The 17,418-nt window shown below is 37.3% G+C and overlaps 2 protein-coding genes across 3 annotated transcripts; one reads left to right on the top strand and one right to left on the bottom strand.

Moving 5' to 3' along the window:
- Positions 1 to 5,719: 5,719 nt before the first annotated feature.
- Positions 5,720 to 10,972, bottom strand: LOC129100643 (proteasome subunit alpha type-4-like). Of its 2 annotated transcripts, none has more exons than XM_054610091.1 (9): positions 10,870 to 10,972; positions 10,589 to 10,614; positions 10,456 to 10,498; positions 8,884 to 9,046; positions 8,683 to 8,760; positions 8,256 to 8,344; positions 7,878 to 8,008; positions 6,986 to 7,109; positions 5,720 to 5,950 (listed from the first exon to the last, which is right to left on the bottom strand). In XM_054610091.1, exons 2-9 carry the CDS (start codon positions 10,589 to 10,591, stop codon positions 5,796 to 5,798), a joined length of 786 nt encoding a protein of 261 aa, XP_054466066.1. In that variant the 5' UTR covers positions 10,592 to 10,614; positions 10,870 to 10,972; the 3' UTR covers positions 5,720 to 5,795. The 2 variants fall into 2 exon arrangements, with proteins under 2 accessions (XP_054466066.1, XP_054466060.1); XM_054610085.1 differs by having other exon boundaries at positions 10,865 to 10,972.
- A 253-nt stretch (positions 10,973 to 11,225) lies between these two features.
- LOC129104325 (solute carrier family 25 member 44-like) lies at positions 11,226 to 16,356 on the top strand. The gene is made up of 4 exons (XM_054614954.1): positions 11,226 to 11,384; positions 12,744 to 13,408; positions 13,578 to 13,705; positions 14,539 to 16,356. Exons 2-4 carry the CDS (start codon positions 12,781 to 12,783, stop codon positions 14,728 to 14,730), a joined length of 948 nt encoding a protein of 315 aa, XP_054470929.1. The 5' UTR covers positions 11,226 to 11,384; positions 12,744 to 12,780; the 3' UTR covers positions 14,731 to 16,356.
- The last annotated feature ends 1,062 nt before the right edge of the window (positions 16,357 to 17,418 follow it).

Below are 17,418 nucleotides of genomic sequence, written 5' to 3' on the forward strand. Positions count from 1 at the left end.
TTTGTATTTTACGGAAAAGTTACTTATTATTTTTACTACCAAAGTCCAGCAACAAGTGTCAATTTTTCTCACGTTACATGAATACAGTTTTTTCAAAATAAACTTCCGTGGAAGTGTCTTAAAGCTTGCATTCTCTCTAGTGTCCATCAGGGGGCGACTCCTCTGGTTGTATAGAAGTCTATGAGAAAATGACTCTACTTCTCTCTTGATTTATTCCCTCAGTAAACATTGTAAACATGAGTTTATGGTCTCAATCTCTAGTTTCAAGTCTTCTTCAATACAGCATGATGTTCATTTAGTAAATGATGCTCCATTTAGAGTCAAACAGACCATAAAGCAGGGTATGGATCACATATGAATTGATTTCTATATAATTACAGCACATTCATTTTGTAGTAATAGCAACTTATGCTGTATGAGAACAGCCTTTTCCTTTTAAGATTAACAGTTAAATACCTCTACTTTTGTTATTAAGGTAAATACTGTACTTATTTACATGTTAAAAGCATAACTACTTTAAAGGGAAAATGAGCAATGACCCATAATTAGATAAAAAATTAGGATCTGACCACAAACTGTGACGCACCCAGTTCCTGTCCGGTCAGAAACCTTTGCTGTATGACATTAAATGTATTTTTAGCCATTTTATCTGATCCATTTGGTAAACAAATTGTTGAAACACTTATTTGTATAGAGATTTAAACAAAACATCTCCCAAAAAATAAAGGTTCCAGTTTATAGTACTATTTTGCAACGATAGTTTGAAAGCAAATTTAGAGTTAAATGTTTTAATCTCCGCAACAACAACATTCTGCAGCTATAATAACTATTATGTGTGTAATAATGATAAAACAGATAAAGGCGTTCTGAAAAAACACAGATATCGAGAAAGAAACTGATGACAAGAGTAAATCTTCTTAGAGAGTCAATTGTCTGTAAGATAAAATAGACTCAAAGGCCCAGTGCTGTATCATTACAACACAATTACACATTAAATAAACACTTTAAGCAACATTATAATCCAGCTGTTGAACATTTACTGGCTGGAGGTCAACAAAATGTCTCCTAAACCATCTTGGACTTTTTCCACGAGGCTACAACCCTCAAGATGAGTTACTGGATCTGGATCAAGGTCTTGTCCTCGTGTCATGTTTAGCCTCGTATGCTAACTGGTGTTTTTCTCCTCTGGGACTAAAGCAGAGATGGGATGTTGATTGCACTGGTTTAGAGACACTCCCCCCCCACCCCCTACTCTTCCAGTCTCTTCCTCCTCTATCTCCTCCTCCTGCTCCTCCTCCTCCTCCTCCTCCTCCGGCGCTCGCAGGATAACATGCCGCCTCTCTCCTCTTGTTTGGATAAGTTAATGCTGAGATGTCAGCCTCCACATCTGATGTATACCACCTGCCTTGGCCTCCGGATGACCTCGTCCTCCAGCTCCCACTGCAGAGACATTCCAGTGCTTTTTTTGGGAGGCCATGTTTACACTGCAACAGATTGGCCTGCTCTCTCCACCTCTATCTGCTTCATCACGGTGGACAGTAGTGGGCCTCCGCACGCTGCTCATCCACACTTGTGTCGCGTGAAAAGTGAACCGAAAAGATGCGTTCAAGAGTGACGTTTTTAGTCGTTAAATTCTTATAATATCCTAATTCCCAGTAGAGTGGACATCTTCTTTTAAAGCTCAGCCTCAGGAGGGGAGTCGGTTCTGGATCGTTCAGATGCCAAGATCCTCCCACTCGACACTGAGAGGAGCTCATGTGAACACCGTGACCTCACTGTGTCATGCCCTTTAAAAGAATTACGCTGTTGATTTACAGTTTTAAGTCCACGTTGTGCCTGTTTTGCACTGTTGGAATAAAATAAAGAGAGTTTTGCTTGAGTTTATGGCATGCTAATGAGATCTTGATCGTCTGGTGCATGGTGGTCGTAGTTTAGTTTACTTACTCTTTAAATCAGACTTTTATCGTCTTTACGTTACTATAAAATCGAACATGTTAATTGTTCTTGACAAGTGACCCTTCAAGATCCCAAGTCTTTGCAATATGTTATAGTCTGTGGCTAACGGTGTAGTATGAATTAAATCCTGACCGAAAGATTGAAGCCAAATGAAAAGACGTTTTTCATTTCTAGAGGCTTTAGGGTTGCTGATAAGTCTTTCATCTTAGATGGGATTCTCAATAGCTTAAGATAAAAACATCCCTTAAAAGAGGCTGCTAATAACATCACAAGGACATGGGATTTTTGTGTGTGATATGTTAATCTTTTTAGATTTGATTGTTAGTTTATATAAAGGCAGACATGATATTTTTCCAAACTGCAACCAGCAGTTGGTGACAGTGAAACATGCTGTTGCCTTAGCAATTTACTGTTGGTAGAGTAGCAGTTTGAACACGAGTTTAACTGACATACACCATTTTTGTTTTAATCTGTGAAAACGCAAATATTGACAATTTGGCATCCCCAACTCCCAAATGTTCCCTATTTGAGCATTATCTGTAGATAAATTAGAATTTAGCCGTTTTGAGATTGTTGAATTAGTTTCCCTGCAGTCAGTTTATCGCAAACCAAGCTAATGTTAACCAAACACTAACTGTTTGAGGTTCAGTAACTCTTTAAGTCAGCTTTTTTTTGCAAAGCTTTCTTGCTAACGTGCAACACTGGTTACAGAAAATGATCCAGACAAAGTTGTGTCTTAAGGGACATTAGCAACGTTCTTCTATGTGTGACAACATTGTGCAGATGAAGCCCTTGAGTTGTTCAATTTTTAATAATTTAGCAGATGGCTAGTTAGCTATCTACCTTGCAAATTTCATCATGATTTTAATGCTACAGTGGATACAGAAACTGAGCTTAATTATGAATCCCACTACATTTCTAGACCTACCCTGCGTAGCTTGTTTAGGCAGAGAATATCGGTTAAGGTTGGGCATTGACCTTAAGTAGTTATGGTGAGAATAGCCCATTGTTCTGGGTATAACACCTGAACCAATCAGGTTAGCGGTACCTGTGTTAGCATGTACCTGGCCAATCCTAGCGCTTGAATGCAACACATGGCTGGTAAAGTTCCATTTTATCTTATCTTATCTTGAAAGATCATCGTGTAGGGAGATTAAATGTAAAAAATATATATAACACAACACTCAACTAAATAAATACAATTAAAATAAATATTATATAGGTGGGGATTATCCCGGGGGAATTTGTACTCATTATTTAAAAAATCCTGATTACTGCCTTCATGTATCTGAAGTCAGCATTCTCAGCTGCAGTTAGTTGCATCTTTTTTAGTTTTTAAAATGACTTAATGTAGAATTATCTAAATTTCTTCTCTCCAAATTGTAAAGATCTTAAAGTTACCCATGGACAAACATGTAATCGGACATTTTTCCAATTACAAAAATTGGTCTATATGGGATGGGACATAATTGACATTAAATTTAAAACAATACAAAATTATTACGACGGGAAGATTTCAGAGATGTGCTTCTACAAAAGCACAGCATGAAAAGAAGATAATCTTACGTGTTTGACCTCACAGTGGCCGTGTCATTACAGCACATGCTACATCATTAACAACAGCTGGTATCAATCCATTCGTGACCACCTACATAGATGTAGTATGTCACAATACATAGTATGTCAAATTCAGTATTGCCCAAAAGTACCAGGATGTCCTACTACATCCTAAAAAATAAAAAAATGTTCTGTTTGTTTGTTTTGTTTGCTCCTTTGTGTTCTTTTTTGTTTTGTTTGTCTTCGCCCTATGTAAAGCGTCTTTGGGTATCTAGAAAAGCGCTATATAAAATTAAAGTATTATTATTATTATTATTATTATTATTATTATTATTATCTGGTCACATTTTACAGTATGCAAACCAACAAGCTTTTTTCTGGATATTCTGACCTTTAATTCTCTGCACAGCGGATATATGAGCACGAAGGTCAAAGTTCAAGGAGCAATGTTATGATAAATTACATGTCCCTGGTTGTATGCAAACTGCATGCAGCAGTACATACTTTGTAAAGAGCAGCGTGTACTAAAAGTAAAAGGAAAGTTTGTGATTTAAAGCACCAGTGTCACATTCACCAGCTGCTCTTTAAACTCCCCAAAGGACATTTAACTCACCGTCTACAACACCGCTGACTGTTTGAATATGCAAAACACCATAAAATAATAACGTACCACTTAAGTGATGTATGTACAACTGCAGTATGTGTATATATATATATACATATATAAAATACAGCAGATAAGACATTTGATGTATTCAAGTGATAAAATATTGTTGTATCTTAATGTCAAGTCTACATGTCCAGCTGTAGTGTAAAGTATTTATGGATTGGATCCACTGTAACTACCAAAACATAGTTTGTATCATAATGAATCATGGTGCTAGCTGTTCATTATTTGGGGATTAAATATCACTTTTTTTTCTGATTCACACCAGAAGAAATGTCATCAGTGAACACTATCGCTATCCAGTGGTAAATAGAAGGAATAACACTTTAAAGGGAAATAAACAGGAGACTGATGTGATTTCAACACAAGGAGCTGTTTATTAACAGCCAATGTGACGGAATCATCCGTCACACTACTTAAAGGTGTATCAGACATACAGTACATTCATTATCTTTGTATATTATGATTTATACCAAAAATAAACTAATAATCCCAAAGTCATTATTTTCCCCTTTTCTCTAGAAAAATGGCTTTTTTAAGTGTTTCATTTTTCAGCTGTAAAACAATTCCTGTCCAACTGGACCCAAAGACATAAACAAACTAAAACTAAATTGAAAGTTCTAGTACTGACGTCTGTTTTGACATGTTTTTGTTCTTGTTTATCTTCTGTATAAGATTTAGATTTTTCAGAGCAAAGTTTCACCTTGTCATTTACAATAAATGTAATTGTTTGAATTTTTAAACTCAGGTTAAACCAGTTTTAACTTCAGTTTCTTTGTTAAAAAAATCATATTTGTGGTGCTGCTTTCATTTTTAGGCAATACAGAATAACATTTAATTCATTCTAATTAACCTGGAGGCTGAGTGTGAGATTTATTAGGGAACAAATCTTTTGAATTGGACATTTAAATATTTATTTTTAAATGCATTGAGTAAAATGACAAAAACATTATGAGTCACCCAACACGTTACTGTAAAAGGTTTATCCACAGGACTGATGGCTCCATCATGTGGTGATAAATATATAAAAAACTCCCTCCATAGCAAGTCCACATACTATATATATATATATAAATATATATTATAAATATAAATATGAATATATAAATATATATTATAAATATAATAAATATATATTATATAAAAATATATATTATAATATAATAAATATATATAATAAATATATATATTATAAACATGAATATTTATAATAAATATATAATATAATATATTATAAATATATATATATTAATACATATATATTTTTATTTAATACATATATATTTATACATATATATTATATATATATTATATATATATATTATAAATATATATTATATAATATATATATACACAACTTTTCAAAGGCATGCTTCAAGACCAGCTGAGGCTAACACTGTGTTTGCTTGTATAAAACTTGTAGGATCAGTAAAGAAGAAATAATTTTGGGGACTTGAGTTTATGGTGGTTGAATCATTTTGTTTAAATAAAAACATGTTTCTTCATTTTGTGACACGGTAACAGACAACGACACGTCCATCAGTTTGGAAACTTTTAATGTAAAAGACAAAACAACACAGGATTTGATGACAGTAGAGAAAAATAACTATTTTGCTCATTTGTCTTTCTCCTTCTGCTCCTTCTCCTTCTTGACCTTTTCAGCTTTGGCCTCCTCAGCTTCGTGCCGCTTGATGAGCTCCTCAACCTCTTTCTGTTTCAGCACTTTGATTTTTGTTTTGCCGTCCTCCCGTGTCAGAGTGGCAATTTCCACTGAAACAGTTAAAACAGCATTGTGTTATTTCAAACATCAAGCAGTTTCATTCTAAAAGATCTTCATCAACAAGATAGAAAACACGTTCTAGAACATCTAGATTGAAGTAAGAAGAGTTGAGAGCGCCTACTAACTTGACTGGTTGCCGTTATTATCTAGTACTACTCATGTACTTTCTGCAGTAGGGATGCACTCATCCAACTTTTTCATTACTGATACACGCAAACATTTGAGTATCTTAACTGCATTTTACTCCAGTTATGAATTAAATCCATGTCATAACCATTTTAAGTTTTGTGTCTTGTGCTTCAGTAAAAAACACTGGTTCTCCAGCTCAGGAAAAAGGTTGCTATGACAACTATGTGTGCAACAGCAATCATTTTAAATTTGAAGTTCAGTGTTTTTCTGATCAGGCATCTGACAAAAAGGGTCTATTATCTTGTTACATTTGTTTGTTTTTTTAAAGATAATTTAATGAAATATTAATCACTCAAGTTTTAATATTTTTTCGGGCAATTAATCATTGTATTAAATCGGGAATGTAAACAAATTATAATAATCAATAAATTAGTTGTTCGGGCTGGACTTCAATATTGCTTTACTAACTTTTAACAAAATGTAACAAATAAATATATAACTTACGTTTTAGTTTGATAACATTCCAAAGGAATTACAATAATTAATCTCAAATCTTAAAAGTGCTATAAACCAGATTGGGAGTTTTATGATTGCCTCTTAACGGCTCTCAACATGGCGACGCCTCACAGCAAATGACAGATGTATGGTAGACATTAACCGTTATATCTTTATATAGCAAATGGTTGTCTGCTGCAAATGTAATGCCCTGAATGTTGTCTATTGCTCCTTTAAACAAGAATTTAAATTCCAGTATATAATGTCTGTAGTATATAAACATAGAACAGAATTGATCTAATCCGGTATCGGTGTCTCCCTATCCTGCAGTTACACATGTTTATTACTTCAGACCTCATAAAGCTCATTAGCTGCTCCAGTTTAGTAGTTTCTAATCTCACCTTTCTCCGCTGAGAGCTTGCTGACATCCATCGTCTTGTTGAGGACTTTGACAGCCAAAGCCAGAGCAGAGGACAGACTCATCTCGCCCTCTTTGAAGTCCTGCTTCAACATGGACACGGCAGCCTGAGGCCAAGAAGACAACACATCAAACACCACACAGGGGAAGAGTATAGTAAACATTAGAATACTACTATAAGTTATATATTAAGAAAATGATGCTGATCACATGTAGGACTACAATAATCACTTTTTTTAACACTGTCTGGTGTATCTGTTGAGATCATCTCACTGATATTCATTATCTTTGTAATTCAGCGTATCATGCTGCATTACAGGTTTCAGGTTTCTGCACACATTTTTGCAGTTTGTATGAGACAGTTGATTCGTCTTCTTTTTAAAACCGTACGTTAGAATTGAACACTCGTAGATTTTTCTTTATACGCCCATTTAACACAAACTGCCTCCTTATTAATAATATCAGCTGACTCCTAAAACCAGACGCTGCAACCTCTGATCATACGGACAATTTATGTACGTCATTCCTCAAATCTGCACCATCGTTGGTGAAAGTGCTTTTTAAACTTTTTGCGTCCTCATCTTGGTGTGAGTTGGACTTTTAATTAGGTTAACATATATGCATGCAAGAGTTTAAAGACAGGATTAAGGACTATTTGAATACTTCTTGTACGTGTCCTGTTAATGCACAACTCTGCCAATGAATTGTTTGAGTCTGTAGCTTAGTTTCTTTTATGTGAAATCTCTTGTGCTGGTTTTGTTTTAACTCTGTGATTTGTGCTTTTATGTTGGCCTTGAAAAGTAGCTTTTAAACTTCCATGGGAATATCCTGGTAAAAATAAAGGTTAAATAAAATAAAACAATTTCAAAACTTACAGCGCTGTTGTTGCCAATACAGGTTGCCTTCCAGCCTCCATAGTTGCCACTGGGGTCACTCTGGTACAACTGGAAGCCGTAGTGTTTGTCCCAGCCCATGTAGAGCAGAGAAACACCAAACGGCCTCTTACCTGTCAGGACAAACCACACAGCTGTTACAGAAAGTAGAAATCCACCTGTCTTTCTACACTAAGATGAGCATCTTTGTATGTTGTTTCCTAATATGCCATCTTAACAAGTGTTTTGGGCAAAAACGTCTCTAAACATGCACATTGTAGATGTTAAGACTCCCAATATGGTGATCAGAAAGGAGATGTATAATTCACCTGGATGAAAACAAGCAATAAACTAAACACGGAATACTACTGTGCAACTTGCCTCCAAACTGTGTGTAAGCTTGTTTGATGTCACACAGGGCTGTGACCAGCTGCTCGCAGGGAATCGGCTCCTGGTACTGCAACAAATACCTGAAGAAGAAAAGAGTCAGCAGTTGGGCACGCACATTTGTGAAATTTAATAGTTGGACATAATTTCAGTCCAGATCTACAATTTGTATTTAGAGAACTATATTTATATGTATATTTAATGAAAAATTACGCACTTTTTTTCACTCTCTTTATATCTTAAATTAAACATTTTATATTACAAATTAAAATATTTTAAGGCAACATTCGCTTGAGCTTGTAAATATATTTTTTTTACATTTACTGCTACTGGCTATCTTAAATAAAACAAAAGTCAACATTTTTTTTTTTTGGACAGCCCTATAATCTTAATGGGTGGCAGGTTTTCCTCTGAAACTCACCTCTGTGCAATCAGCCGGAGCTCATTTGTCAGTACATTAGCATCTGATGTGATCCCAGCAACACTGCAGGCCAAGTCACTGTAAAAGAAAACAACACAAGAGATTCACGTTAACCTGAAGAAAAAGGACGATTCAAAGTTCTCATGGTAAGAATGGGCCAAGCCCCAGGTGTTGAAGAGTCCTTCTGCTCGATTCACTCACTCATTGAGCTTGTAGATCTTCTCAGAGAAGAAAACCTCGTCGAGCAGTTTGTGGATGTTGCGCCTCTCTGCTGCTAACAGCACTCCATCGTTTGCTAGAATCCCCAGACATGTTCCGGCGTGACCGATGGCCTCCATCGCATACTCCACCTGATACAGGCGTCCTGTAAAACACAGTCGCAAAAGTTGTATAAAGATAACTGCAGCCTTGTATATCTAAAAACACACTGGCCAATGGAAAAGGCCAAGTAGCTGGACAAAATAATTGTAAGTTAAGGTCCATTCACTAGTGTTTTTTAGAGCTTTCAGATTCATGTCATTGTGTGATTCTGTGAATTAAGTTCTCTCAACTGTAATTCACTGATGAGGGCCATGAGAACGGATCAAAACAGAACAAAAAGTCAAGCTACTGTTACCAGGGTCAAGAAAAAACTTTGGTCTCAAATAAGACAAAGTGTGAAACATAACAGTCTGACTTTAAGCTCTTTAACTTCTTGCACAATCATGGATAAGCACTGCCACGGCCAAACAACTTAACAACTTAGTCATCAATTCATCTCTCATGCATCCAATAATACTATGGATGTATTAAAGCCAGTTTTCTAGGTTGCATTTCTAGTAACTGCCTATTACAGGCCATCAAAAGCAATGATTATCAAGAAATCAGTGGAAAACAACAGGAATAAGTACAAAAGTTATAACTATCAAAATGCATGAATTCCAACAATAATGGAGTACCCCCCCATAGTTCCCCCAATCCCACAGTAGTAACATGTCATATCAGTGATTTAAACACAGACCAGCTCTTCACATTATTAGGTTTTTAGTTTTAGTTTTAGTTTAATTGAAAAATATAAAAAAACATAACATAGATAAATAATATTACAGTGCAGGAAGAGGCAGAAAACCCACTGGGCTTATTTGAAGCCTCCACATATATTATATATATATAGGCTCTATATATAGAGCCTTCCACTTAGCACTTATTGTATTCTATTAGTTTGTTGCACTTATTGTCTTCATATTAGTTTGTTTCTGCAGTATTCATATTAGTTTGTTTCACTTATTGTATTCAATTAGTTTGTTGCACTTATTGTATTCGTATTAGTTTGTTGCACTTATTGTATTAGTATTAGTTTGTTTCTTCACTTATTGTATTCTATTAGTTTGTTGCACTTATTGTATTCGTATTCTATTTGTTTGTTGCACTTAATTCGTATCAGTTTGTTTCTGTACTTTTGCTCTGGTTTATGCTTTTAGATGCTTGTTTAAGAAAGGAGATGCACTTATGACTTCTGGTGACTAGTAGTTCTCTTGAATACCTATGTTGAATACACTTCCTGTAAGTCGCTTTGGATAAAAGCATCTGCTAAATGACTGTAATGTAATGTAATGAAAGAATGTAATGGATAAGCACTGCCACGGTCAAACAACTTAACATTTCAGTCAAGATTTGGCAAATACCATGCCAACAAATGCCACAGTTTTAGGGTCAATCACATGATCTACTGCACACAGGACATAAGATCTGCAGTGTAATGAACTGATGCAGTGATAATGTAACAATACTTGCCTTCAGGAGAAAATATGGTTGTTCTGGAATCATATCTGCGAGACTAAATAAAGAAACACACATGTTAGCAGACAGAAACAAGCAGAACCTTATTATGAAGACATGAAGAAGAGTGAAAAGAACAGATGCTCACCATCTTCTGCTGTTTGTGGAACCGTCCTGCAAAAGAAAACACAAGTTATGTATTGATGCAGCTAAAAAACAAACAGAAGAAGAAGGCTAAGCTAGCAGCTAGCAGAGAGCTGCTGAACAGAATGAATCTGCACTATCTGAGCATGCTAGCTCGTTAGCATGCTAGCCCACCTAGCTAGCTCATAACAACGACAGATCTCTCACTCGATACATAAAACTGTCCTTACACTCTGATATTAACAATAATAGAGTACGTTACTGTGTATTAATACGTTACCTTACGTGTAAAACGTGTCTAAGTTAGCGTAGTTTGACACAGAGCGAAAGCTTTAACGCTACTTTCAGTTTTGACGTCCCTCTCTCACACACCGGTAGGCCCCGCCCTCCTCGGCCTCTGATTGGCCACACACCAATATGTCCCGCCCTCTTATGTCTCTGATTGGCCACACACATGCATGTCCCGCCCTCCTCGGCCTCTGATTGGCTGCCACTCATCGCGTTCATTAATGTGATTGGTTGAGCCCGTAGTTATATATTCCTAACCTGCAGGGGGCAGCAATGTCCCGTAACGCATTCAGCAATGCCGGATTTTCAAAAGACGAAGAAGAAGCCGTGCTGCTCTCTGATTGGTTGTTTCAGCATCGTTTAAATCAGATCCGGAAGTAAGCCGAGTAGCCAGAAGGTGGCTAACTATTACGTCCTTACAGTATATATATACATTACCAACTGAATGAAGATACTCTGAGTTGTTTATTCTTTTATGCAGGTGCCCTTGGAATAAACATCTGTCCGAAAAGGTAAGTGGATGCTAATCAAAGCGATGCTAATGCTACAGTTAGCTCAGTGTTAGCCATCAGGCTTTAACCTCATTAGCATATCAGGCAGATGACAATAAACACGTGTTTAATGAAGCAGCCGGTGTTGTGGTTTTGTGACTGAGTGTGTGGGTTTCATGTGGTGTGTTTTCTAGCTTCACAGCAGCTCGGGGACACCGTGTCCTCTGACTGGTGTCCATACTGGTGGGCCATGTCCATACTGGTGTGTGGCCACTGGGAGAGCAGGGAGGCTACATGTGTCCCAGCATGGCCACATGGATCAATGATTTAATCATTAGATCATCTCTGTTTGCTTTAACTTGTGTTTCTTGCAGCTTGACCTTTGAACTCCCACAAAAAAAAAAAAAAAGATAACTGGAGATGAATGTTGTTGCTCAAGGAGAAGCCAATGTCAATATCAGGATATTACATCACATACATTACATTACATTACATAACATTACAGTCATTCAGCAGACGCTTTTATCCAAAGCGACTTACAGGAAGTGTATTCAACATAGGTATTCAAGAGAACTACTAGTCACCAGAAGTCATAAGTGCATCTCCTTTCTTAAACAAGCATCTTAAAGCATAAACCAGAGCAAAAGTATAGTGCAGAGGCAAATTACTACGAAAACAATAATTGCAACAGACTAATACGAATACAATAAGTGCTACAAACTACTACGAATAGGATAAGTGCAGTAAACGAATACGAATACAGTGAGTGCAACAACTAATACGAATGCAATAAGTGCTACGAGGAAGGCTCAGGGTAGTACTTCTTGAAGAGGTGATATACATTGTGGGCAGTGCTGCAGATAAATCAGCAATGACAACATTGGATTTGTTGTATGATTTGTGCATTTATTGCAATGAATCCACCAGATAATATGCAGGTAGCAAGTTTGTTGAATCTGTCCAAATTTAGACAGTCATTTGGTTTTTTTCTTAGTTGTTCTGGCTTTTTGAGGCCTCACTGTTGAGCTTTCTGTTGTTTAATTGACTTGCTTTTTCTGCTTTTTCTGTCAAAGCAGTTTGTAAAACTATTATTTCAAAACAACTGCTTTTATATGTTTTAAACGGGAGTAAATACATTTGACTTGAGCAGTATTTAGGCCAAAGATACTCTTGTGTTCTTTCGGGTGCAGAAAACAAAATCATTTCTTCAACTGCATCTCATGTTATTACGTTACATTACATTACATTACATGTTATCTTTAGTGGAGGAAGGTTTGCTCAGTTTTCATTAAGATGTCAAACGACAACTTCCAAGGTCAACAATGAATTTTCACTCTTAGTAAAAAAACCTAGTTTACTGACTGACTGTTGTTTCTGCAGGAATCAGTCTGATGAGGGGGCTCCTCCAGCTGTCAGGATGCAGCAGAAAAGGAACATCCAGATCATCGAGTGGGAGGACCTCGACAAGAGGAAGTTCTACTCCTTCGGGGTGTTCATGACGATGACCATCCGGGCCACCGTCTACCCGGCCACGCTCATCCGCACCCGGCTGCAGGTGCAGAGGGGCACATCCCTCTACGGCGGCACCTTCGACGCCTTCTTCAAGATCCTGCGGGCGGAGGGCGTCCGAGGCCTTTACCGCGGCTTCATGGTCAACACCTTCACGCTCATCTCAGGCCAGGCTTACATAACCACCTACGAGCTGGTGAGGAAGTACGTCTCCCAGTACTCTGAGGACAATACGGTCAAGTCACTGGTGGCGGGCGGCTCGGCCTCCCTGGTCGCTCAGAGCATCACGGTTCCCATAGATGTCGTCTCTCAGCAGCTGATGATGCAGGGCCAAGGGGAGCACCTCACACGCTTCCGACTCAATTCCAACACGGAGGCGGGGAAGTCCAAAAAAGTGTTCGGCCAAACCAGGAACATTATGGCTCAGATTTTTGCTGCTGATGGTTTCCGGGGCTTCTACAGGGGATACGTGGCTTCTCTACTCACTTATATCCCAAACAGTGCTGTCTGGTGGCCTTTCTACCATTTCTATGCGGGTAAGAGGCTAAAATGAATGCTTTCTAAACTATAAAGCACAATTGTTAACTGTTTTGACGTGTCTTATGTTTGTAAGTCTGTGTTCCCAGTGCATTTAAACATCTGCAGTGAGTATGAATCAACCAGTCCTTGTCTTGTGGTAAATCAAGTGTCCGTTATTCTCCACAGAACAACTCTCTAAGCTGGCTCCCATTGACTGCCCTCATCTGCTTCTACAAGCCATGGCTGGACCTCTAGCAGCTGCTACTGCCTCAACTGTCACCAACCCAATGGATGTGGTCCGAGCCAGAGTGCAGGTATTTACTTTGCATCTATCAGGCAGAGATTGGAAGCCTCTAGTAGCTTAGAGATCAACAGCATGTAGGTTCTGGTGCTAAGAGCATCACAAGCGGTCAGAAAAGTGCCTCAAAGCACAAAGTCTATCATGTCTGGTCAGATATTTCTCAATAGCTGAAGCTATAAATATAATATAAGTTAATAATTAGTCAGCTTTTCTTTGTAAGTGTTTATAACAAGTTACTGTATCACTCTTCTGTAATTTGCGTATATTGATGTATCAGGGAAGCTTTCCTCTCCAGGGAAAGAAAGCAAAAGTTATGCTAGAGTGACAGATTCTGCATAATAAAACAGTTCATAAGCTAAGTTGTGCCTTGTAGAAGAGTCAACGTCCAAAATGAATAGCTATTGAGGGGAGTATCAATTGATAGGATTAATATACAAAAGGTTGAACATGAGCATATTTCACCTCAGTCGTCTGAAAATTTACATTATACTGTAATCAAATTAAAAATGATTGAGTTTCTAATGTAGTTCATACTTTTTAATATTGACTTCAAGATGAGGTCAAGTTGGTGAAATGACCAAAAAATATTAAACATGCTTTTGGGAAAGATTCGCAAGACTAAAACTTCTATTTTAGGCCAACATGTGTAAAACGTATGTGCCACTCAAGACAGCTGTAATCTACATTACTGCTGCTGGAAATAACCAATATTGTGCATCTTGTTAAAACAAAATCTTTACCCAAAGTAAACATATTGCGTATAAAAAAAATAATCAGAATTATTTGAATATATAATTCAATGTACGTTGTAAAGCTCAATGCAATGTTTGTGTGCTTCTCGTTCAGGTTGAAGGCAGGTCTTCGGTGGTGGAGACGTTCAGGCAGCTGATCAGAGAGGAGGGCTGCTGGGGTTTGACCAAAGGACTGTCGGCGCGCATCATCTCCTCCACGCCCACCGCCATCGTCATGGTGGTCGGCTACGAGACGCTGAAGAAACTGAGTCTGCGTCCGGAGCTGGTGGACTCCAGGCACTGGTAGACGAGACCTGCACAGACGACGTACGACGACCAGGTTTTAGACTTCCTGTGAAAACACTGGATGAAAGAAATGTTTATTTAAAATACCAACATAAAGGTGCAAAATGGAATCAGACCACTGAAACTGACGTTGAACTTAGCTGCAGACCCAGGTTCAGATTTTATACTTCTGCTTAACAGGGTCAAAGCTTTTTAATGCCATCAAAGGTCGGTAATAAGATGTTTTTACACCAGAAGACGCAGATAAATTGATGCAATGATTCCTTTAACACTCTACAATCACGTTAAAGAATTGATGGTAAGACAAGCACCGGTTTTAATCAGTGGTTCAGATAAAGGTTGTATAACTTATGATGATGCATTCACGTCAGCAGTAAACAAACCTTTGTTTCTTCACAGTCGCTTAACTGGTTTCTATGTCTTTATCTTTTTCCTCTGGCCTTTGTTTTTTAAATCGCTGCCTTTCTAGTGTGATGAAGACAAACAATCTGCTTTTTGGGTTTGTTGAATGCGAGTGAGGAGAAAAGTAGGTGTTAGACTTTGTTTATCATGGCAGCCTCTGTGTTGTAGATATATTTTAATTGACCCTTTGCCAAGTCCCGCCCCTTGAACGCGAATTGGCCAATCATAGCATAGCATGAACCGGCTCTGCTCCATAGACCCTCATTAATAGTTTTCAGGCTGGTTTAGTAGATTTGGAGCTCGTCACGTTTGTTACCCTGAGAGGTTGGAAGGAGATGTACGTTTCTAAAATGTTCGTTTCCACCAAAACAACATGTGGAGCTAACATTAGCAGAGTACGTTAGCACATCTATGCTACACTAGCTACTGAAGGTTAACTGAACAGTGAATAAAGACCTGTCTGGCTTTACAGGAACAGTATTGTTCCTTCAGTGTCTTCGGTCTGCAGCTGATGTGTTGGTTCACTTTCACACTTTAATCCGTAGCTTTAGCTTCTATCTTTTTCTTTTTAACCTGTTTTCACTGATGAATCAGTTTGACATCCTGGATATTTCCTTAAAAAACACATATTGTAGATTCTTATCTCTGCTTCTTTTCTTGGATCATGTGTGTTCAGGAAGTGAAGTTAGTGACAGTGTGGGCTCCATGGTAACGGAGCTCTGACGTCTGACGGAGGGGGCGGGGCTTAGCGAAGGGTCAATTTATCGTTGTCTTGTATGCTGAACACAGAACACTATTTTATCCTCCTTTTATGGCGTCTCTCTGACATCGTAGTAAATCTTTCAGTGATCAACTGGTGAATAAATTATTTGGTCATTTCCAGAAAAAAAAGATTGACGGGCAGTAAAAAGAGCTAAAGCTGTTTCCATCTTGTGACAGTAAACGTTTGAGTGCAATAATGTAAATGTTTAATCCTTTTCAGAACATGTGATTTGTGTATTTCATGTCGATTGTGTAAATAACATGTCTTAAAGGAATGCATTATACCTAATTTATTTTCTTCATGTTTTGGGGGGATTATGACCACAAAAAAGTGTCCCAACTTCAAAACCTCACATTATGTTTAAGATGAATAATGTTGAGTATCGTGGCTCATTCAGTTTGTTGCTTTTGTAACTAGGCTTTTTAGGGAAAGATGAAAATAAAATTGTATTAAGTTTGAAAATTGACATTTTATGATGAAAATTGACATTTTTTGGTTAAAAGAATTAAAGTGTGAATGTCATAAATAATAATGAAAGGGATTTTTTTTTTCTTTTACAGGAAATGTTTTTAAAAGTAAATGTTTTATGGTAGTTTTGAATTAAAATGTTGAAAGTAATGTTTCACGGTAAAAGGTTTTAATGGCAACGTTTAAAGGTGAATGTTTTACAGTGAACAGTTCTAAAGGTAAAATTTGAATGTTAATGGTAAAAAGTTTTAAAGGTAGACCTTTTACAGGTAAAAGTGTTAACATTTTTATTTAGATGAATATTTATATGTCAAAACAAGAAGAGAGAACAGAGCTTGTTTCAATGAAGCCCTGACATCCTATCAGATTGTTCTGGAGTTAGAAATCTGCTCAGGGCCGAGCAGAAATGTGTCATTAACGTTTAACGGACACATGATGAATCTGGAATACTTGTCGATTAATTTACATTTCTTCAGGACAGTTTCTCTCTTACACAGAACAACTGCTGGCTTAAATTACCTCATCGTAAAAACACTTAATTCAAACTGGACAGAAACAAAATTGAACTCACCGGACACGTCTTGGTTGTTTATCCTCTGGATCCTGAAGACGGTATCCCTCTCATTGCTCTCGTTAACAACGGCATCCAACAAAAAACTGCCGTCTCTGACATTCATTATATTTGAGCAAATCGATGTTTGAATTAATTAACAACAAAAAATATATTAAAAAAACAGTTTTATTTTAAATTAAAGAGATACTTTGGTAAATAAATTAGCAAATAAAGGAGGGTAGTTAATAAAACTAGCTGTTCCACCTTAAAGGAACAGTGTGTACATTTCTAGAAAATAGGTGTATTTGTTACCTTAGAGTGAGCCGTTCATATCTTCTGCATGTCTCTTGTCCTCAGGGAGTTATGTGTGCAGTTAGAAAGCTGTTGGAGGATCAATGCTTTACCTAATAGGCATGTTGCAACAAAACAAATCTGATAAGTTAATGTGTTTCCTTTGTTCGCCTTAGTAAAGGTGACACTGACACCAAAGGTCACGTCTCATT

Source organism: Anoplopoma fimbria, chromosome 2, assembly GCF_027596085.1.
Source record: "Anoplopoma fimbria isolate UVic2021 breed Golden Eagle Sablefish chromosome 2, Afim_UVic_2022, whole genome shotgun sequence".
Taxonomy (NCBI): domain Eukaryota; kingdom Metazoa; phylum Chordata; class Actinopteri; order Perciformes; family Anoplopomatidae; genus Anoplopoma; species Anoplopoma fimbria.

What these genes read in the sequence shown, in the direction of transcription:
- LOC129104325 (XM_054614954.1), top strand. Translation starts at nt 12,781, where the DNA reads ATGCAGCAGAAAAGGAACATCCAGATCATCGAGTGGGAGGACCTCGAC. An exon ending in TTTCTACCATTTCTATGCGG is followed by an intron (nt 13,409 to 13,577) that starts GTAAGAGGCTAA and finishes TATTCTCCACAG; the next exon opens with AACAACTCTCTAAGCTGGCT. An exon ending in TGGTCCGAGCCAGAGTGCAG is followed by an intron (nt 13,706 to 14,538) that starts GTATTTACTTTG and finishes CTTCTCGTTCAG; the next exon opens with GTTGAAGGCAGGTCTTCGGT.
- LOC129100643 (XM_054610091.1), bottom strand. An exon ending in AAGATCTACAAGCTCAATGA is followed by an intron (nt 8,761 to 8,883) that starts GTGAGTGAATCG and finishes TTTCTTTTACAG; the next exon opens with TGACTTGGCCTGCAGTGTTG. An exon ending in CAAGCTCTCAGCGGAGAAAG is followed by an intron (nt 5,951 to 6,985) that starts GTGAGATTAGAA and finishes TAACTGTTTCAG; the next exon opens with TGGAAATTGCCACTCTGACA.